General features: G+C 64.7%; 1 protein-coding gene across 2 annotated transcripts; it reads left to right on the forward strand.

Annotated features, from left to right (window-relative positions):
* The first annotated feature begins 6,555 nt into the window (after nt 1-6,555).
* Nucleotides 6,556-16,732, forward strand: UNC93B1 (unc-93 homolog B1, TLR signaling regulator). 2 transcript variants are annotated; one of them, XM_039539096.1, is made up of 12 exons: nt 6,556-6,639; nt 8,223-8,353; nt 8,672-8,813; nt 10,094-10,247; nt 10,845-11,006; nt 11,179-11,308; nt 11,926-12,019; nt 12,273-12,397; nt 13,904-14,086; nt 14,324-14,597; nt 14,858-14,976; nt 15,436-16,732. In XM_039539096.1, the coding sequence occupies exons 1-12, from the start codon at nt 6,624-6,626 to the stop codon at nt 15,736-15,738; spliced, it is 1,833 nt and encodes a 610-aa protein (XP_039395030.1). In that variant the 5' UTR covers nt 6,556-6,623; the 3' UTR covers nt 15,739-16,732. The 2 variants fall into 2 exon arrangements, with proteins under 2 accessions (XP_039395030.1, XP_039395031.1); XM_039539097.1 differs by lacking the exon at nt 6,556-6,639 and adding an exon at nt 6,910-7,040.
* The last annotated feature ends 274 nt before the right edge of the window (nt 16,733-17,006 follow it).

Genomic DNA, 17,006 nt, shown 5'->3' on the forward strand with positions numbered 1-17,006 from the left:
GAGTCTGCGCCTAACCAACCACGGCAGCTTTGTAGCAGGGCCTGAGAACCCAGGGGAGCAGCGAGAGCCCACAGCTGCCTCTGACTCAGTTTGAGTGTGCGCCCTAAGGCGCAGCTGGAGCACCACTGCATTCCAACCGCCTGTGGAGAAAGCAGGTGTGTGGGGGTGAATTTACCACAAGCGCGGGTGTAATCTGATGAGCTGATTGTGCGCTGGGAGGAGCACAAAGTGAAGCAAGGCTCCTGGGAGTGTCAGGTCAGGTAGCGAAGCTAGCAATGAATGCAGCTGTTCTGCACAACTGGCACGTCTGTAGGTGGGGCACATTGCACCCCAAGAAGGGGGGAAGTCCAGACCCTCCTAAAACAGACGCTCTCGTCCCATGGCCAAGCCCAGGTAATGACAGAGAGCTCCATCAAGCCCATCCTTGGATTTCGAGCGGGACCCATGAAGCATCGTGGCAGTAGAAGATCCCAGGAACACCACACTGCAATCCACGACGCTGAGTCAGCCGCCTCGGCCCCCCATGCAATGAACGAGCGAGCCAGGCACCTTCGAGGGGCAGTGGAGGGTCACCAGACAGCGCTCGTGAAAGGGCAGTGGAATTGCGCAGGATGAGCCCTGCAGGAGGGTTGCCGCACTTGGAGAAGCAGCGAGCTTTGGTCAAGTAACACGCTCCGAGCTCAGCAGAGAGACTGATGCTCTGGAGGCGATGAGCGGGTCCTGGAGCAGGCTTGTCCTGTGCCAGGGAGTGTGGCTGCGGCAGCCTGGCCAGGGGGCGCCCCAGCAGAGGTGCTGAGCTGGCCTCAGCATGAAGCCTGGCTGGAGCAGCAGTGGCACAAACTGGAGTTAGCCCTGACCCAAGGTATCTTCACGCCGCTCCAGCAGGCTGGGCAGCAGGTCTGCAGCAGGGCTAAGAGATCTGGACTTGCTAAGACAGACAGAGGCTCCCTGAATCCGGGGAGGGGGGGAGAAGGGGACAGGCAGGGAGGCTCCAGAAGCACGGAGCTGGGCTTTGCTGGTTTTCTTATTTAGAAATATACAGAGAGGGGCTCTGGGTTTTCCCATCTCCTGCAATAGAGGGATCCTTGGGGGTCCGTGTTCCCTATGGCGCTGAGTGCATGCGAGGGGGGGAGGACCAATGGCCATGGGGCAGCAGGGGGCATGTTAATGTCCCGAGGTCAGAAATAGGAGCAGGGCAGCAGGAGGGAGCTCTAGTTTGATTTCTTTTACGGACTGAGCCTGGAGCTTGTTGCTCTCCCAGGCACCTGGCAGATGGGTTCACACAGACATGTGCACACTGGGGCACACCCACAAACCTGTGCCTACACGCGTGCACACACACACACACACACACACACCCCTGAACCTGCACACTCAGGCACACCTGCACCCACACGTGCACACCCCTAGGCACACCTGCACCCACACACTAGGGCACACCTGCACCCACACGTGCACACCCCTAGGCACACCTGCACCCACACCCACACACTCAGGCACACCTGCACCCACACCCACACACTCAGGCACACCTGCACCCACACACTCAGGCACACCTGCACCCACGCGCGCACAAGTTCTCCCAACACCAGGGGCACCCAGCCCCTTTGTAGCACTCTAAGAGGATGGAAGGTGCTGGCCGCACACACCCCCTTACGTGGGGGAAGCCAGATAGCCAGGGGAGCCGTGTGCTCTCACTCTCTGCCCAGCCAGTCCCTCAGCTGGGGCTTGTCAGGCTGGGTAGCAGGGCCCTGCCCCAAGTTCCCATGCCCCCTCATGCCCCAGCCCCTCTGCTCAGCTGGCCATTCTGCCCACAGGCGGCCCACACCAACAGTGCCATCCCAGGCCTGGGCTTTGGAAGCCAGGGCAAGGTCCCGGGCAGCTCCCCCCCAGAGCGAGGGCCCGGCCAGTGCCCACCTGTACAGCTGCTTGGCAAGATGCTGTGGGAATCGCTAGGTGCATCCCTGGCAGCAGGAACAAAGGTGGGCAATCGAGTTACCAAGGGGCCTTTGCGCAACCCGTCCCCCTGCCACTCATTCCCTGGGCACAGTGCCCAACCCGGCTGCGCTGCCCCAGCCCAGCTGAGGCCCCCGCTGCAAAGGCTCTCCCTGCCTTTCGGGCAGGGTCCCCCCATCTCGGCATCCGCCCACCTCCTCCTCGGCACCATCCCTGGCAGTGAGCTCCCACCCCACCCCTCCTGCGGGAGGGTGGGGGAGCGGTGACTCCACCAGCAGCTCCTGCGCCAGGTCAGTCTCCGTGCTGGAGTGCGGGCCCCTTGCCTCAGCGCCCCCTGCCCCTTACCTCCTCACTGCTGAGCCCGCAGGGAAGGGCTTTGCTGATCTGGCACAGGACCCAGCCACCAGCTTCACCTGCCAGCCTCGCTACTGGTTGGATGGCTGCCCGAAGCCCAAGGAGCTGATTGGCTGGGGGTCGAGAAGCAGCCCTCAAACCTCACCAGGGTTATCCCATAGAGTCAGCCCCGGGGCCCTTCTAACTTGGTGTCCCAGCTCCAGCCAGCTGCTTCAGGGCAGCACCAGAATGCCTGCAGTTATGGGACATGGCGCTATCTAGTAGCAGGGAGTTCCAGAGGTCAGTCCCCCCAAGTGTAAAATAACACTGAATTTCCTGCCCCTACTTTGAATGCCCCTTGATGCTGAAGTTATCTAAACAGACCCCATTCTAATCCTCTAGTGCTCCCCCACCAGCGTCACCCCAAGCACACTCCCCCGCCATGCTCGCCCATGGTGTCACCCCAAACGCTCCCCGCCACCCCCACCCCAAGCGCACTCCCTGCCATGCTCGCCCATGGTGTCACACCAAACGCGCTCCCCCGCCACCCCCCCCACCCCAAGCGCACTCCCCTGCCATGCTCGCCCATGGTGTCACACCAAACACACTCTCCCGCCACACACCCCCACCCACCAGCGTCACCCCAAGCGCACTCCCCCGCCATGCCCACCTGACACCGAGAATGCTCCCAACCATCCCCACCTCTCACACTAAGAACCCCCGGCCACCCCCACTTGCTAGTGGCACACTGAGAGCACCCCCCCGTCACACCCACCTGCCGGTGGCACACTGAGCGTGCTGCCTCACCACCTCTGGTACCATGCAGGGCGCATTCCCCCCTGCCATGTTGAGCTGCCGTTGTTACCCTGAAGCAGCCACACATAACCGAACTGCAGCAAACGAATGCTCCCCCCTCTGGCTTTCCCCTTTGGCCTCAGGGAAAGTGCACTTGGTTGGGATCCAGGAGACCAGGACCTGGAGGCTGGCCACTCCTGGGGGCCACCTCGCCCCACGTACACACTTCCTGCACTAGCAGGGAAGGAGCCAGCCCAGGAGGCTGCCATATTAGCCAGATTGCAGAGGGCTCCATGCCCCCAGAGCGCAACATCTGGAGGTTGGGGAAGGGAAGCAGGCTGGGGAGAGGGCAGGGGGCAGAAGCCTGGCAACTGGCCTGCAAGGGGGGGGAGGCATTGCACTGGGACGGCCCTGCCCCCTTGAACTGTGCTGCCCCTAGGGGCCGGACTGGGGACTGCTGGGTGCCTGGGCGAGCTGGCGCCACTCAGCTTCTGGTGGCCCTAGTAAATCCCCCTCTGTGAGCTGGTACGTGAGTGTCAATGGGAGCCCCGCGCTGATAGCTCGGAGAGCACAGAGCACCTGCGGAGCACCAGTCAGCCAGAGCGGAGGGGGGTGCGCCCCACAACTCCCCCAGCCACAGTGGGGCAGTGTGGAGTACGTGCTCAGCTGTGGAGACAGAAATGCAGGGGTAACCCACCCTCTGTAGTTGGCCCTGGCGCGCCCGCTGCTGGAGTCTGGAGCCCAGATCTGGAGCCCGCACTTCCAGAAGGTGCTGGTACATTGGAGAGGGGTCAAAGAATGATGAAGGGATTGGAAAACCTGCCTTGGAGTGATGGTTTGCAATCACAGGGTCACAGGCGCAATTGCCCAGACTCCCACCTCCATTCAGTGCAAAGGAAGGATGCTGGTATAACAAGCAGGCTCAGCCGGGTGTTGTGGGCTGGAGGCATGGACCACTGGGGGGGTTCTCTGGCCTGTGTGATGCAGAAGGTTGGCCTAGCTGATCTAAAGGTCTCTCCAGGCCTGAACATCTGTGAATCTGCTCAACACTGTCCTTCAGTGCCCGGCCCTCGCCTCTTTCCTGGCACCAGACAGACGAGCCTGCCCTGGATGGGGAACTGAGAATGAAAGCTGGTGGTTGCTCCACCAGACGCAGCCCCGGAAAGGGAATTGGGTAAGCATGCGACTCGCTGCAGAAAGGGAAGTTGGGGCAAGTGAAACCTGCCCGAAGCTGCGTGGTGTCAGCTGGGTGAGCTGCTCCCGCCTGCTGCGAGTGACTGGCCTTTGCGCTGCAAGCTCACTTCCTGAGCAGGGGCTGATGTTCACTGCATGTGACACCCCTGGGGCAAACCCCTCCAGGGCACAGAGCAGCCAGGCCCCACTGAATACGCCTGCTGCTGCTCGGGGCACCATGGCAGGAATTTCCCACAATCCTCTGGAGCTGCTCCCATCCTAGCATGCTGTGGAGCAGCACAGGCCCTTCAAGTGGCCAACAAGGGCAGCCCATGGCGGGTTGGAGCAGCTGAGCTTTGTCTGGGGAGGTGCCAAGGCCCTGCCCCTAGTTTTAGCTTCAAGTCCCACCCCAGTTACAGCCCCTGCCCTGGAATATTGTGATGACACAAGGGCACTTGCTACTGGTGCGGGGACTCAGCTCCGGCGCTGCCCCTCCATCACCTTAACTCTGCCCACATCTCCTTAATTCTGCTCCTGCAGACTACTCCTGGGGCTGGGCTAGCGGAGGGCAGATGCAGAGGAGGCGGGGTATGGGGTATCTGGATAGGCAGAGGGGGTGGGGGATTGAGGGAAAAGACACTGACCAGCCAGTAAAAGGGGAGATTCAGCACATAAGTGAGGCAGTGCTGGGACTAGTGACCCACGGCTGGGGTGCTGCATGGGCCCACGGGCAGAGATGGCCGCACTAGGGCAGATGAAAACCTGTATCAGACACCTGTCCTGACAGACACCTTCCCCGGTGATGGCGTTCCCCCCACCACTCACCAGGCGACTGGGTTTGGGAGAGCTGTGTGGGGCCTGGGGCACTCTGTCAGCTGTGGATTTCTGAGCCCATTGCCCCAGGGCCTGCTGGGCTGGCAGAGCTCACTGCAGAGATCCCGCTTGGCGTGCTCTCCTGTGGACTTGCGCTTGTGCCGCCTGGCCTGGTCATCCTCTTCAGGACATAGTGAGGGTCCCTCTGGTGGGTGCTGGCTGGAGACTAGTGCCAAGCTGAACATCAGCACTGCAGCCCACAGGGATGCAAGTATATAGGGGGCGCTCTCCCCTGGCAGTCAGCGCTGGCCCAATGCCCCAGGGCAGCGCTAGGGGGCGCTGTGACACAGGGGGCTCGGTAGGGGGCGCTCTCCCCTGGCAGTCAGCGCTGGCCCAATGCCCCAGGGCAGCGCTAGGGGGCGCTGTATCACAGGGGGCTCGGTAGGGGGCACTCTCCCCTGGCAGTCAGCGCTGGCCCAATGCCCCAGGGCGCTGGCCCAATGCTAGGGGGCGCTGTGTTGAGATCCTTTGAGAACTCCAGGAGCTGGGTCTTGAAGAAAAGCTCCAGATATCAAGAGCTGGCAATAAGATTGGCACTTGCTGTGTCTGTACTTACGAGAAAAGGGAGCAGGAGGCCACACTGCCCCATCCCCATCCCCAAATGCAGGCTACTCCAGCTCTTTCCCTCTGAGATTTCCCCAGTGCCTAGAGACCGCCATGGAGATCAGGGCCTCCAGCCTGGCAATGGCCAGGACTCTCCCTGCCATGTGACCCTGGGGAGGTGTGGGGGCGGTTCCTGTGATCCCCTCCTGTCCCGGTGCACCACCAGACCAAGATCTAAGCCCGTCTTTGCCCCCTGCTGCAGCTAGTGACTGGGACTGGTCCCCTCCCCTTATGCAGGCCCTCCAGCAAGTATGTGTGTGTGTGCGGGGAGGATCCTTCCTATTCACCCCCAAGGCAGGGGGAGGGTCAGCCCCATCTTGCTGCCAGTGGATCAGAGCCAATTTGCTCCCAGCACTGATCCCAAATTGACCCCAACACCCTTGGGAACCGGCAGCACCTAGTGTGGGTGCCACTTCCTGCATGGGAAAATGATGCCCCCTTAACTCTGCCCTGCTGGGTGCTCACCTCGGGGGGCCATTGGGTATTTGCTGGGCAAGTCCTCACTGCTGCCCCTGCAGGGGGCAGAGTTAAGGAGATGTGGGCAGAGTTAAGGTGATGGAGGGCCAGCACCGGAGCTGAGTCCTCGCACCAGTAGCAAGTGCCCTTGTTTCATCACGATATTCCAGGGCAGGGGCTGTAACTGGGCGTCCCTCAACAATCAGATCCTGGGGGGCAGGGGGACGCAGGAGGGGGAACGGATCGTACCCCTCTATCTCCATCCCAAGGGGCAGCCTTGATCGAGGCAACAGCGCGGAGGCCGGCCGGGCGCGTCCTGCCACTTTAAGACATGCCCCCCCTCCCGCCTCCCGGCCGAAAGGGGAAGTGCTGGCCGCTCCCTCCCCCCCGCCCCACCCCAGCCCGGACCGGAGCCTGCGGGATTCACCAGCGCCATGGAGTCAGATACCGGTGCGGCCCCTGGGTTTGATCCCCGCCACTCTGCCCCTCCCCTGCTTTCCCCCTGCACCCCCTTCCCTCCCTCTTCCCCCGCCCCTCGCCTGCCTTCCCCTTCCCTCCCCCGCCCCTCCCCTGCCTTCCACCTGCACCCCCTGCCCTGCCCCTGCTTTCCCCCTGCACCCCTCTCCCGCCCCCTTCTCCTCCCCCTGTTCTTCCCCTCCCGTCCCCAGCCCAAGAACCCCTGCACCTGCCCCAGCCCCACGTGCTCCTCCCCGCCCCCCCGCTACAGCGGCCGCACCCACCGGTGGTGCCGCTTGTTGGGGCCGAATCTGCTCATTTTGGGGGGTTTCTGTGTTAGACGGAACTTCCTGAATCCCCTCCCTTCCCCCAAACCAGGGGGCTGCGGGTCAGGGGTGAGGGGCACCGGCGGTGCTGTGGGGGGAGCCCAGGGCCGGGATAGCTGGGGGTGTCGGGCGTGAGAGGCACCGGCGGTGCTGTGGGGGGATCCAGGGCTGGGATAGCTGGGGGGGTCGGGGGTGTGTGGCACCGGCGGTGATGTGGGGGGATCCAGGGCTGGGATAGCAGGGGGTGTCGGGCGTGAGGGGCACCGGCGGTGCTGTGGGGGGAGCCCAGGGCTGGGATAGCAGGGGGTGTCGGGCGTGAGGGGCACCGGCGGTGCTGTGGGGGGAGCCCAGGGCTGGGATAGCAGGGGGTGTCGGGAGTGAGGGGCACCGGCGGTGCTGTGGGGGGATCCAGGGCTGGGATAGCAGGGGGTGTCGGGCGTGAGGGGCACCGGCGGTGCTGTGGGGATCCAGGGCCGGGATAGCAGGGGTGTCGGGAGTGAGGGCACCGGCGGTGCTGTGGGGGGAGCCCAGGGCTGGGATAGCTGGGGGTGTCGGGCGTGCGGGGCACCGGCGGTGCTGTGGGGGGAGCCCAGGGCTGGGATAGCAGGGGGTGTCGGGCGTGAGGGGCACCGGCGGTGCTGTGGGGGGAGCCCAGGGCTGGGATAGAAGGGGTGTCGGGCGTGAGGCACCGGCGGTGCTGTGGGGATCAGGGCCGGGATAGCAGGGGGTGTCGGGCGTGAGGGGCACCGGCGGTGCTGTGGGGGGATCCAGGGCTGGGATAGCAGGGGGTGTCGGGCGTGAGGGGCACCGGCGGTGCTGTGGGGGGATCCAGGGCCGGGATAGCAGGGGGTGTCGGGCGTGAGGGGCACCGGCGGTGCTGTGGGGGGAGCCCAGGGCTGGGATAGCCGGGGGTGTCGGGCGTGAGGGGCCCTGGCGGTGCTGTGGGGACCCAGGGCTGGGATAGCAGGGGGTGTCGGGCGTGAGGGGCACCGGCGGTGCTGTGGGGGGATCCAGGGCCGGGATAGCAGGGGGTGTCGGGCGTGAGGGGCACCGGCGGTGCTGTGGGGGGAGCCCAGGGCTGGGATAGCAGGGGGTGTCGGGCGTGAGGGGCACCGGCGGTGCTGTGGGGGGATCCAGGGCCGGGATAGCAGGGGGTGTCGGGCGTGAGGGGCACCGGCGGTGCTGTGACCAGGTCGTGGCACTTTTCCCCATTCCTGTCTCTCTCTCTCGCCCGTGTCTGTGGCCCTGCAGGCGGCAATGTCAACCCAGCGATGGAGAAGGACCCCGATCACTACCAGGAGGCCATGGGCAATGGGGTGGCAGCAGACGGACTGGTGGCGGGAGCTGGTGACATGCCTGGCCTGGATGTGGGGGAGGTGCAGGTGAGACCCCAAATCTCTGCTGAGCCTGTCTGGCCCTGCGCTGTGTCCTGGCAGCTGTGGGCTGAGGAGGGTCAGAGCCGAGCTGGGCAAGGGCCAGCCGGGCCCCTCAGGGTGTCCAGCCTGAGGGGTGTCACTGTCTGGCGGGGGTGGGGATGGGGATTGGTGGGCAAGGAGTGCAGCCGCTGTGCTGGCAGTTCCAGAAGTGCTGGCAGGGCCCCACCACAGAGCAGCGTGGGGAGCAGAGTGAGGGGCTGGCTCCTGGGAAAAGGGGTCCCGGGGCTGGCCCCACCTCCCTCATGGCTCCCTGGTTCTCCTCAGCTGGACGACTTTGTGGGCGCCAACCCCGACTATAACGAGGAGGAGGAGGAGCGCAAGTACTTCCGCCGCAAGCGCCTCGCCGTCGTCAAAAACGTGCTGGCCGCCAGCCTGGGCGGGATGCTGACCTATGGCGTCTACCTGGGTATGGCCCACCCACTACCTCATACCAGCCCCACCCACTGCCCCCCAGGCATCTAGCTGGGTATGGTCCACCCACTACCTCATACCAGCCCCACCCACTGCCCCCAGGCATCTAGCTGGGTATGGCCCACCCACTACCTCATACCAGCCCCGCCCACTGCCCCCCAGGCATCTACCTGGGTATGGCCCACCCACTACCTCATACCAGCCCCACCCACTGCCCCCCAGGCATCTAGCTGGGTATGGCCCACCCACTACCTCATACCAGCCCCGCCCACTGCCCCCCAGGCATCTACCTGGGTATGGCCCACCCACTACCTCATACCAGCCCCACCCACTGCCCCCCAGGCATCTAGCTGGGTATGGCCTGCCCACTGCCCCACCCTGCCCCGCCCACTGCCCCCAGGCGTCTACCTGGGTGTTCCCCGCCCACTGCCCCCCAGGCATCTACCTGGGTATGGCCCACCCACTACCTCATACCAGCCCCACCCACTGCCCCCCAGGCATCTACCTGGCTATGGCCCGCCCACTACTTCCCCCCCTGCCCCCCAGGCATCTAGCTGGGTATGGCCTGCCCACTGCCCCGCCCACTGCCCCCCAGGTGTCTGCCTGGGTGTGCCCCGCCCATTGCCCCCCAGGCATCTACCTGGGTGTGGCTGGCCCACTTCTCACCCCTCTCCTGGACCCACCCAATCCCCCCAGCCTGGATGGGATGCTGACCTACAGCGTCTACCAGGGTATGCTCCCCCACTATTCCTGCCACCCAACCCAACCCTCAGCCTGGGTGTCTCCCTGAGTATAGCCTACCCACTGCCCTGCCTCTCCCTGGCCCCACCCACTGCCCCCTACCTGGGCATGATGTTGGATTACGGCATCTACCTGTGTATAGACCACTGTTCTGGGGGGCCCCTCCTGCTAACTCTGCTGCTGGGTTTTTCCTAGTGCCCCCACAACTTTTCCTCTGTGTCCCCTCCCCTCCCCTTGCAGATACCTGCTGGGGAGTCCCTGCCACTCCACTCACTCCCTGGGTCCTGCCTCGCTGCCCCTCCAATCCCAGGGGAGTGTGGGGAGGAACGGAGATGGGTCAGATCTCAGCCTGATTCCAAGCATCCAGGGCCCCTGCGTGGCAGCCCCTTGGCCGTGGTAACTTCCCCATCCTTTCCCAGCCACCCCATCCTGCAGGCTGTCCCTCTGGGTTCAGCTCCCCTACATGCTGGGCTGGGCTCATGGGATGCAGGACAGGATTCACCCTGGTGCGTCCGGCCCCCGCCCTCCCACCAGGCCTACTGCAGATGCAGCTGATCCTGCACTATGACGAGACGTACCGGGAGGTGAAATACAGCAACATGGGGCTGCAGGACATCGACAGCAAGATGCTGATGGGCATCAACGTCACCCCCATCGTGGCTCTGCTCTACACGCCCGTCCTCATCAGGTACCTGCCCTGTCCACCAGGGCTTTGGAGTGGAGCCCGGAGCTGGAGCGCGGAGCAGCTCCGTAGCAGTGGAGCTGCAGGTTTTTGCCTGGAGCTGGAGTGGAGCTGGAGCACAGCTCCAAACCTCTGCTGCCCACTAGCCCAGTCTGCAGCCACCACACCCTCCAGAGTCTGAGAGATCCCACCCCCCAAGCCAGCCCCTGCTCTGGGGCTGATCAGAGCTGGTGCCCCCTAGAGGGGAAAGGCCCCATGTCCCATTCCCTGCCCCCCTGAGCCAGCCCCTGCTCTGGGGCTGATCAGAGCTGGTGCCCCCTAGAGGGGAAAGGCCCCATGTCCCATTCCCTGCCCCCCGAGTCAGTCCCTGCCCTGGGGCTGATCAGAGCTGGTGCCCCCTAGAGGGGAAAGGCCCCATGTCCCATTCTCTGCCCCCCTGAGCCAGTCCCTGCCCTGGGGCTGATCAGAGCTGATGTCCCCTGTGGTGAGCAGACCCAAGTCCTATCCCCTGAGGCAGACAGAGCCCCATGTTTCCCTGAGGAGGGGGTGGGGGGAGGACATGGGGGTCCTGCTGCTGACCCAGCTCCCCATGTGGCTGCCCAGGTTCTTCGGCACCAAGTGGACCATGTTTCTGGCCGTGGGGATCTACGCCCTCTTCGTCTCCACCAACTACTGGGAGCGCTACTACACGCTGGTGCCCTCGGCCGTGGCCATCGGTGTGGCCATTGTGCCCCTCTGGGCCTCCATGGGCAACTACGTCACCCGGTGAGCTGCCACGGAGCAGGGCCCCACTTGCTGGGGGGCGGGGGGCCCTCGGGTAATGGGGCGTGGGGGAGGGGCACTCGGGTGTTGGCATTCCTGGGGGCAGTGTGTGGCTCACGAGGCTGCTGCACCACACTCCCCTCCCCCATTTCATGCTCACAGTTGCCCCCTGCAGGATGGCGCAGAAGTACTACGAGTACGTGAACTACAAGGAGGAGCATGTGCTGGAGCAGGAGCGAGCCCCACGTGGTGCCTACAACACCTACATCATCGTCTTCCAGAGCCTCTTCTACGGCTGCTTCCACGTGAGGGCGGGGCCTGGGGTACTGGGGAGGGGGCAGGGAGACGGGCCCGGGGCTAGGCATAGGCATGGGCAGGGAGGAGGGCTGGGCCTTGCGGGCTGGGGGTACTGGGGTGGGGGCAGGGAGGTGGCCCATGGGCTAGGTGCTGGCTGGGCACTGACGCATGGGTACTGGGGATGGGGTGGGGGAAAGCAAGGCACTGGGGAGTAGGCAGGGAGGTGGGCTAGGCACTGGGGCTGTATTGGGGGGCATGGAGCTAGGCTGGGCGTGGGAGGAGAACTGCGGGAGGCTGGGTGCGGGGGAGGCAGGCTGGGCGTGGGGGAGGCGCTGGGGGGCGCAGGGAGGCGGGCTGGGTGTGGGGGATGCAGGGAGATGGCTTGGCGCGGGGGCGCAGTCTGGCTGCAGCTTGGCTCTCGTGTGTTGAGAAGCCGGAGGTGCGGCTGTGCCAAGTCCAGTGGGCTGTGCTGGCACAGGGGCTGGCCTGGGCAGTGCTCCTGTCCCAGCACAGGGCTGCGGGTGGAGTGGAGTGTGCTGGTGCCACTGGGCTGCAGTAGGAGACCCCCCCACACACACACACGGGACAGGCCCGGCCTCACCTCTTCCCCGTTCCTGTGTCCCAGCTGAGCTTCGTCTGCGCCCAGATGCCCATGCTTTTCTTCCTGAATTCCTACCTGTACGACCTGAACCACACGCTCTGCAATGTGAAGAACTGCGGTGAGCATCTGCGGAGGGGCGGCATTACCCAGCCAGTGCAGACTGGCTCCTCCTGCCCCGTCCTTATCCTTGCCACTTCCGCTCCCCTCACCCAGTACTCCTGCCTGTTGCTCCCTGACACGTCTCCTGGGCATTGCCCCTGCCCTCTCCTCGCTGCCAGAGCACCCGCCCTGAATCCCACGCCCCGCTCTAGGTGGGGCTCTGAGTGCCCCCTGCAGGCCGACTGGGCTGTGACGCCATTTTTGCTCCTCAGGGACACTGAGCAAAGGCATGCTCCCCGGCTTCAACGCCACCGTGCTGCAGAGCCTGCCACGCAGCATCAACCTCATCATCGTCGAGAGCGTGCTCATGGGTGCAGCCTTCCTCTCTATGCTCATGGTATGGACTGGTGGGTTGGGGCAGCGGGAGCGGGGCCTTCCTCTCCATGCTCATGGTATGGACTGGTGGGGCGGGGCAGCGGAAGTGGAACCTTCCTCTCCATGCTCATGGTATGGACCAGCAGGGGAGTGGGGGGGGCCCTTCCTCTTCATGCTCATGGTATGGACTGGTGGGGCGGGGCCGCCGGGGCGGGGCCTTCCTCTCCATGCTCATGGTATGGACCAGCAGGGGAGTGGGGGGGGCCCTTCCTCTCCATGCACATGGTATGGACTGGTGGGGCCGGGCAGCAGCGGCGGGGACTTCCACTCCATGATCATGGTATGGACTGGAGGGGCGGGGCAGCTGGGGCGGGGCCTTCCTCTCCATGCTCATGGTATGGACCAGCAGGGGAGTGGGGGGGGCCCTTCCTCTCCATGCTCATGGTATGGACTGGTGGGGCAGGGCAGCGGGAGGGGGTCCTGCCTCTCCAGGCTCATGGTATGGACCAGCAGGGAGTGTGGGGGCCCTTCCTCTGCATGCTCATGGTATGGACGGGTGGGGCGGGGCAGCGGGCGCGGGGCCTTCCTCTCCATGCTCATGGTATGGACCAGCAGGGGAGTGGGGGGGGCCCTTCCTCTCCATGCTCATGGTATGGACTGGTGGGGCGGGGCATCAGGGGCGGGGCCTTCCTCTCCATGCTCATGGTATGGACTGGTGGGGCGGGGCAGCAGGGGCGGGGCCTTCCTCTCCATGCTCATGGTATGGACCAGCAGGGGAGTGGGGGGGGCCCTTCCTCTCCATGCTCATGGTATGGACTGGTGGGGCAGGGCAGCGGAAGTGGGTCCTTCCTCTCCATGCTCATGGTATGGACCAGCAGGGGAGTGTGGGGGGGCCCTTCCTCTCCATGCTCATGGTATGGACTGGTGGGGTGGGGCAGCGGAAGTGGGACCTTCCTCTCCATGCTCATGGTATGGACCAGCAGGGGAGTGTGGGAGGCCCTTCCTCTTCATGGCTCGTGGTATGGACTGGTGGGGTAGGGCAGCAGGGGCGGGGCCTTCCTCTCCACGCCCATGGTACAGACCGGCGAGGGGGAACGGTGGGGGGTTCCTCTCCATGCCCATGGTACAGACTGGACCTGTTGAGAAGGGATCGGGGCAGGGCCTTCCTTTCCATGCTCATGGTATGGACTAGGGGTGGGGCGTTTTCCTCCAGGGTCATGGTACGGACCGGTGGGCAGGAATGGGGCAGGGCTTTCCTCTCCATGCCGTGCCACCCCTCTCCATGCTCACCATCAGAGCTCCCCCAGGTGGGTGCAGTGGGGTCAGGGAGCCCACGGTGGGAGCTGTAGAACAGGGCAGTTTCTTGAGATGGGGATTGGTCTCCTCAGGGCTATGCCCCGCCCCCCAGCTGTCCCCCGACACCCAGCCTGACCCACAGCCCTGGCCAGCTCCTCCCATCACTCCCTTGGCACGGGGTCCCTACCCCTCCGGGTTTCAGGGTCTCCCGTACTCACCCCCCCGCCCCCAGGTGCTGATCCTGTGCGGCTCAGCCTATCGCCCCACGGAGGAAATCGACCTGCGCAGCATCGGCTGGGGCAACATCTTCCAGCTGCCCTTCAAGCACATGCGGGACTATCGCCTGCGCCACCTCTTCCCCTTCTTCATCTACAGCGGCTTCGAGGTGCTCTTCGTCTGCACCGGCTTCTCCCTGGTACGGCTGCGCCCCTCTCCGGGGACCCCCGTGGGGGTTGGGGAGGCCACAGCAGAAGGAGTGGGGTACAGTGCTCTGCTGGGGGGCTGCATGTAGCAGGAGGGGTGGGGGGTTGAATGGGGGTGCGCTCTGCTGGGGGAGCAGAAGTGGGAGAGGGGGCTGCATGGGGGAGGGGGGGCTGCACTCTGCTGGGGGGCTGGCCATGCCATGCTAACCAGCATCTGCCCCTCACCTCAGAATTACGCTGTCTGCGCCATTGGCCTGGAGAAGCTGGCCTACATCATCATGGCCTACGGCTTCTCAGCTGCGGCCTGCTCCAGCCTGGCGCTGTCCATGCTGCGCCTGCCCCGCCAGGCCCCGCTGCTGGCCGGAGCTGCCGTCCATGCCATCCTGCTCATCGGCCTGTTCTGCTGGGCGCCCAAGCCGCGTGGCCCAGGCCAGGCCCCCCTGCTCTACCTGGTGGCTGTGCTCTGGGGGCTGGGCAGCGCCCTGAACAAGACCAGCCTCAGCAGTGAGTAGTGGGGTCAGGGGAGGTGGGGTGGAGCCCCGGGCCCAATGCCATACGGCCCCTGCCCATTGCTCCCCATGATCCCCCCCCATGGGGGAGGCAGCCCAGTGGCTCTGGAATGGGGCTTTGGGTCCGTCTGTGCAATTGGAAGCCCCCCATCTCCCCTGGCCCCAGTGGACCCGGGAACTGTGACCCTGTCCGGCATGGGGGAGGAGCCGCTGTCTGATGCCCGCTGTCTGTCTGTCTGTCCGTCCCCCCCGCAGCACTCCTGGGGATGCTGTACCAAGACAAGGAGCGCCAGGACTTCGTCTTCACCATCTACCACTGGTGGCAGGCGCTGGCCATCTTCGTGGTGTACCTGTGGTCGGGGCTGCCCATGAAGGTGAGCGGGGGCCGCTCCCAGCCTGCTCTTCAGTGGGGCAGGGCACAGGGGGCTGGGTGCATGGGAGGTGCAGGCCTGACGCCACGATCCCCAGGGCCGGGAGGGTCCCGAGGGCAGGGGATGTGGGACAGGAGCCATTTTCCCCAGCCATAGGGGCAATAACCCTGCTCCCCAGTGGGGCTGCAAGGACCTGGAGGCTCGGGCAGATGGGCTGAGACTTTCCTTTGGTTCTGCATCAAACTGGCTAGTTGGGCCTAGCCCCGGCCTCAGTCAGGACAAGCCCCTTCCTGGAACTGCCCCATCATTTTCCCCTCTGAGTGAGGCAGGCAGCCTGGCTCGGGCGGTTGGGGTCACCCCTCCGCCCCAGCCTGCCCCATCCCTGGGCCCAGCTGGTGGGGGGCAGGGGTGGGGGAGAGTCCAGTCCTACCCCTGCTCAGTGTGCTCTCGCCCATCCCCCAGGCCAAGCTGTCCATCATGCTGCTGACGCTGGTGGCCTCGGTGCTCTCCTACCTGTGGATGGAGCACAAGCTGGCACGGCACGTGCTCTTCCGCGTGCCCAAGATCCCCAAGCCGCGGCACAAGGTGCGGGGCTACCGCTACCTGGAGGCTGAGAACTCGGACGAAACGGGCTCGGAGGGGGAGTCTGAGCAGGACAGCGACGGCTCCCAGGAGGAGCGGGCAGGGCGTGGCGGGCAGCGGCACCAGCAGAAGTGTGCTTACGAGCAGGCCCTGGGGGAGGAGGATGGAGAGAACGTGGGCTAGGGGGCCGCCCATGCCCGCCACCATCACCAACTCACTGCAGCTTCCCCCCTGTTTTGCCCACGGGCAGTGGTGCTGGATTGTCCCCACCGCCCTGTGCCAGCTGGGCCTGGCAGCATCCCCCACCCTCTTCCAGGCCTGGTGGGAGGGGACTGGAGGCAGAGAGAGGACCCCACACACCACGGTGACCCGGTGACTGCTCCAGATGGCACTGGAGCCCTGTTCTGCCGGGACTCCCAGCCCACTCCACAGAGCAGGTTTGCTATGGGGCTGTTTAGCATCAGCCCCTCTGGACTGCTCCCAGAGCACCCCCTGCACTGGTCGAGGTCTCCAGGGGCCTTTGTGCTGTTGGAGCTGGTCAGGAATCGGGCCCAGTCTCCTGGAGTAGGCACCGACTCGTGTCCGCTCTGGACTGTGCATGGTGCTGTCCGTAACGGGCCGGGCCCAGCCCTGGGCAGTGCGTGGAGAGGCTGGTGCACTGTGGAGTAGTACTGTGTTATCATGCTGGATACTCTGGGGCTTGGGATCTGCCCTCTGCCAAACGTGGAGTGGCTGGCCCCGATCGTTGCCCTTTGTGCTTGGGCACCAGGGCTGTTCCCATCTGAAAAGGGCAGCAGTCGCTTTTCCCAGCACAGATGGGGCCCACATCTGTCTGCTCCTGGCAAAGCAAGGGAGGGGCATGGAGAGCCCTCTGCCAGTGCCCCCTTCCAGGAGGGGAAGGCCCAGCCCCACACTCAGCAGCCCACTGAGGTCTGGCACCTGTATAAGCGGGGAAGCCCATGAGGCCAGGTGCTGTAAATCCCTGCCCTGCAGTAGAGGAGCTCTGATTCCTGCTGCTAGAGCTGCTCTTCCCCGTCCCTGCCCCATCAGCCCCAGCAAGAAGCAGAGCATATCGTGTCTGCAGGCTGAGTTCTGGGTACTGGACACTGCCCCCGACATCTCCCGTGTCCTACTCTGCTTTGTAAAGGCCCTTTCCCAATAAAGATCCTCTCTCTGAGCTGCCGGGACTGTGTGTATCTGGGCTGAGGGGGCTGCTGGGTTGTGTCCTGGGTGGGGAGGTCTCTCACAGGCCAGATGCCCATCCACACTGGCATCTTGCCCCAGACCAGCTATTGCCAGGTGGGGCTCATAGTTGCCTTGCCAGGCTGGCTCCCTGGCCTCTCAGTGAAGAACCCAGAGGGGGAACTTTGCAAAGGGAAAGAGGCGGCAGGAGAGGGGACTCAACTCTGATCTTCCTCAAGAGGAGGGTGAAACAGTCTGAACCCAGAATG

The sequence above is a fragment of the Mauremys reevesii genome, linkage group 4 (genome assembly GCF_016161935.1).
Source record: "Mauremys reevesii isolate NIE-2019 linkage group 4, ASM1616193v1, whole genome shotgun sequence".
In the NCBI taxonomy this organism is placed as follows: Eukaryota; Metazoa; Chordata; order Testudines; family Geoemydidae; genus Mauremys; species Mauremys reevesii.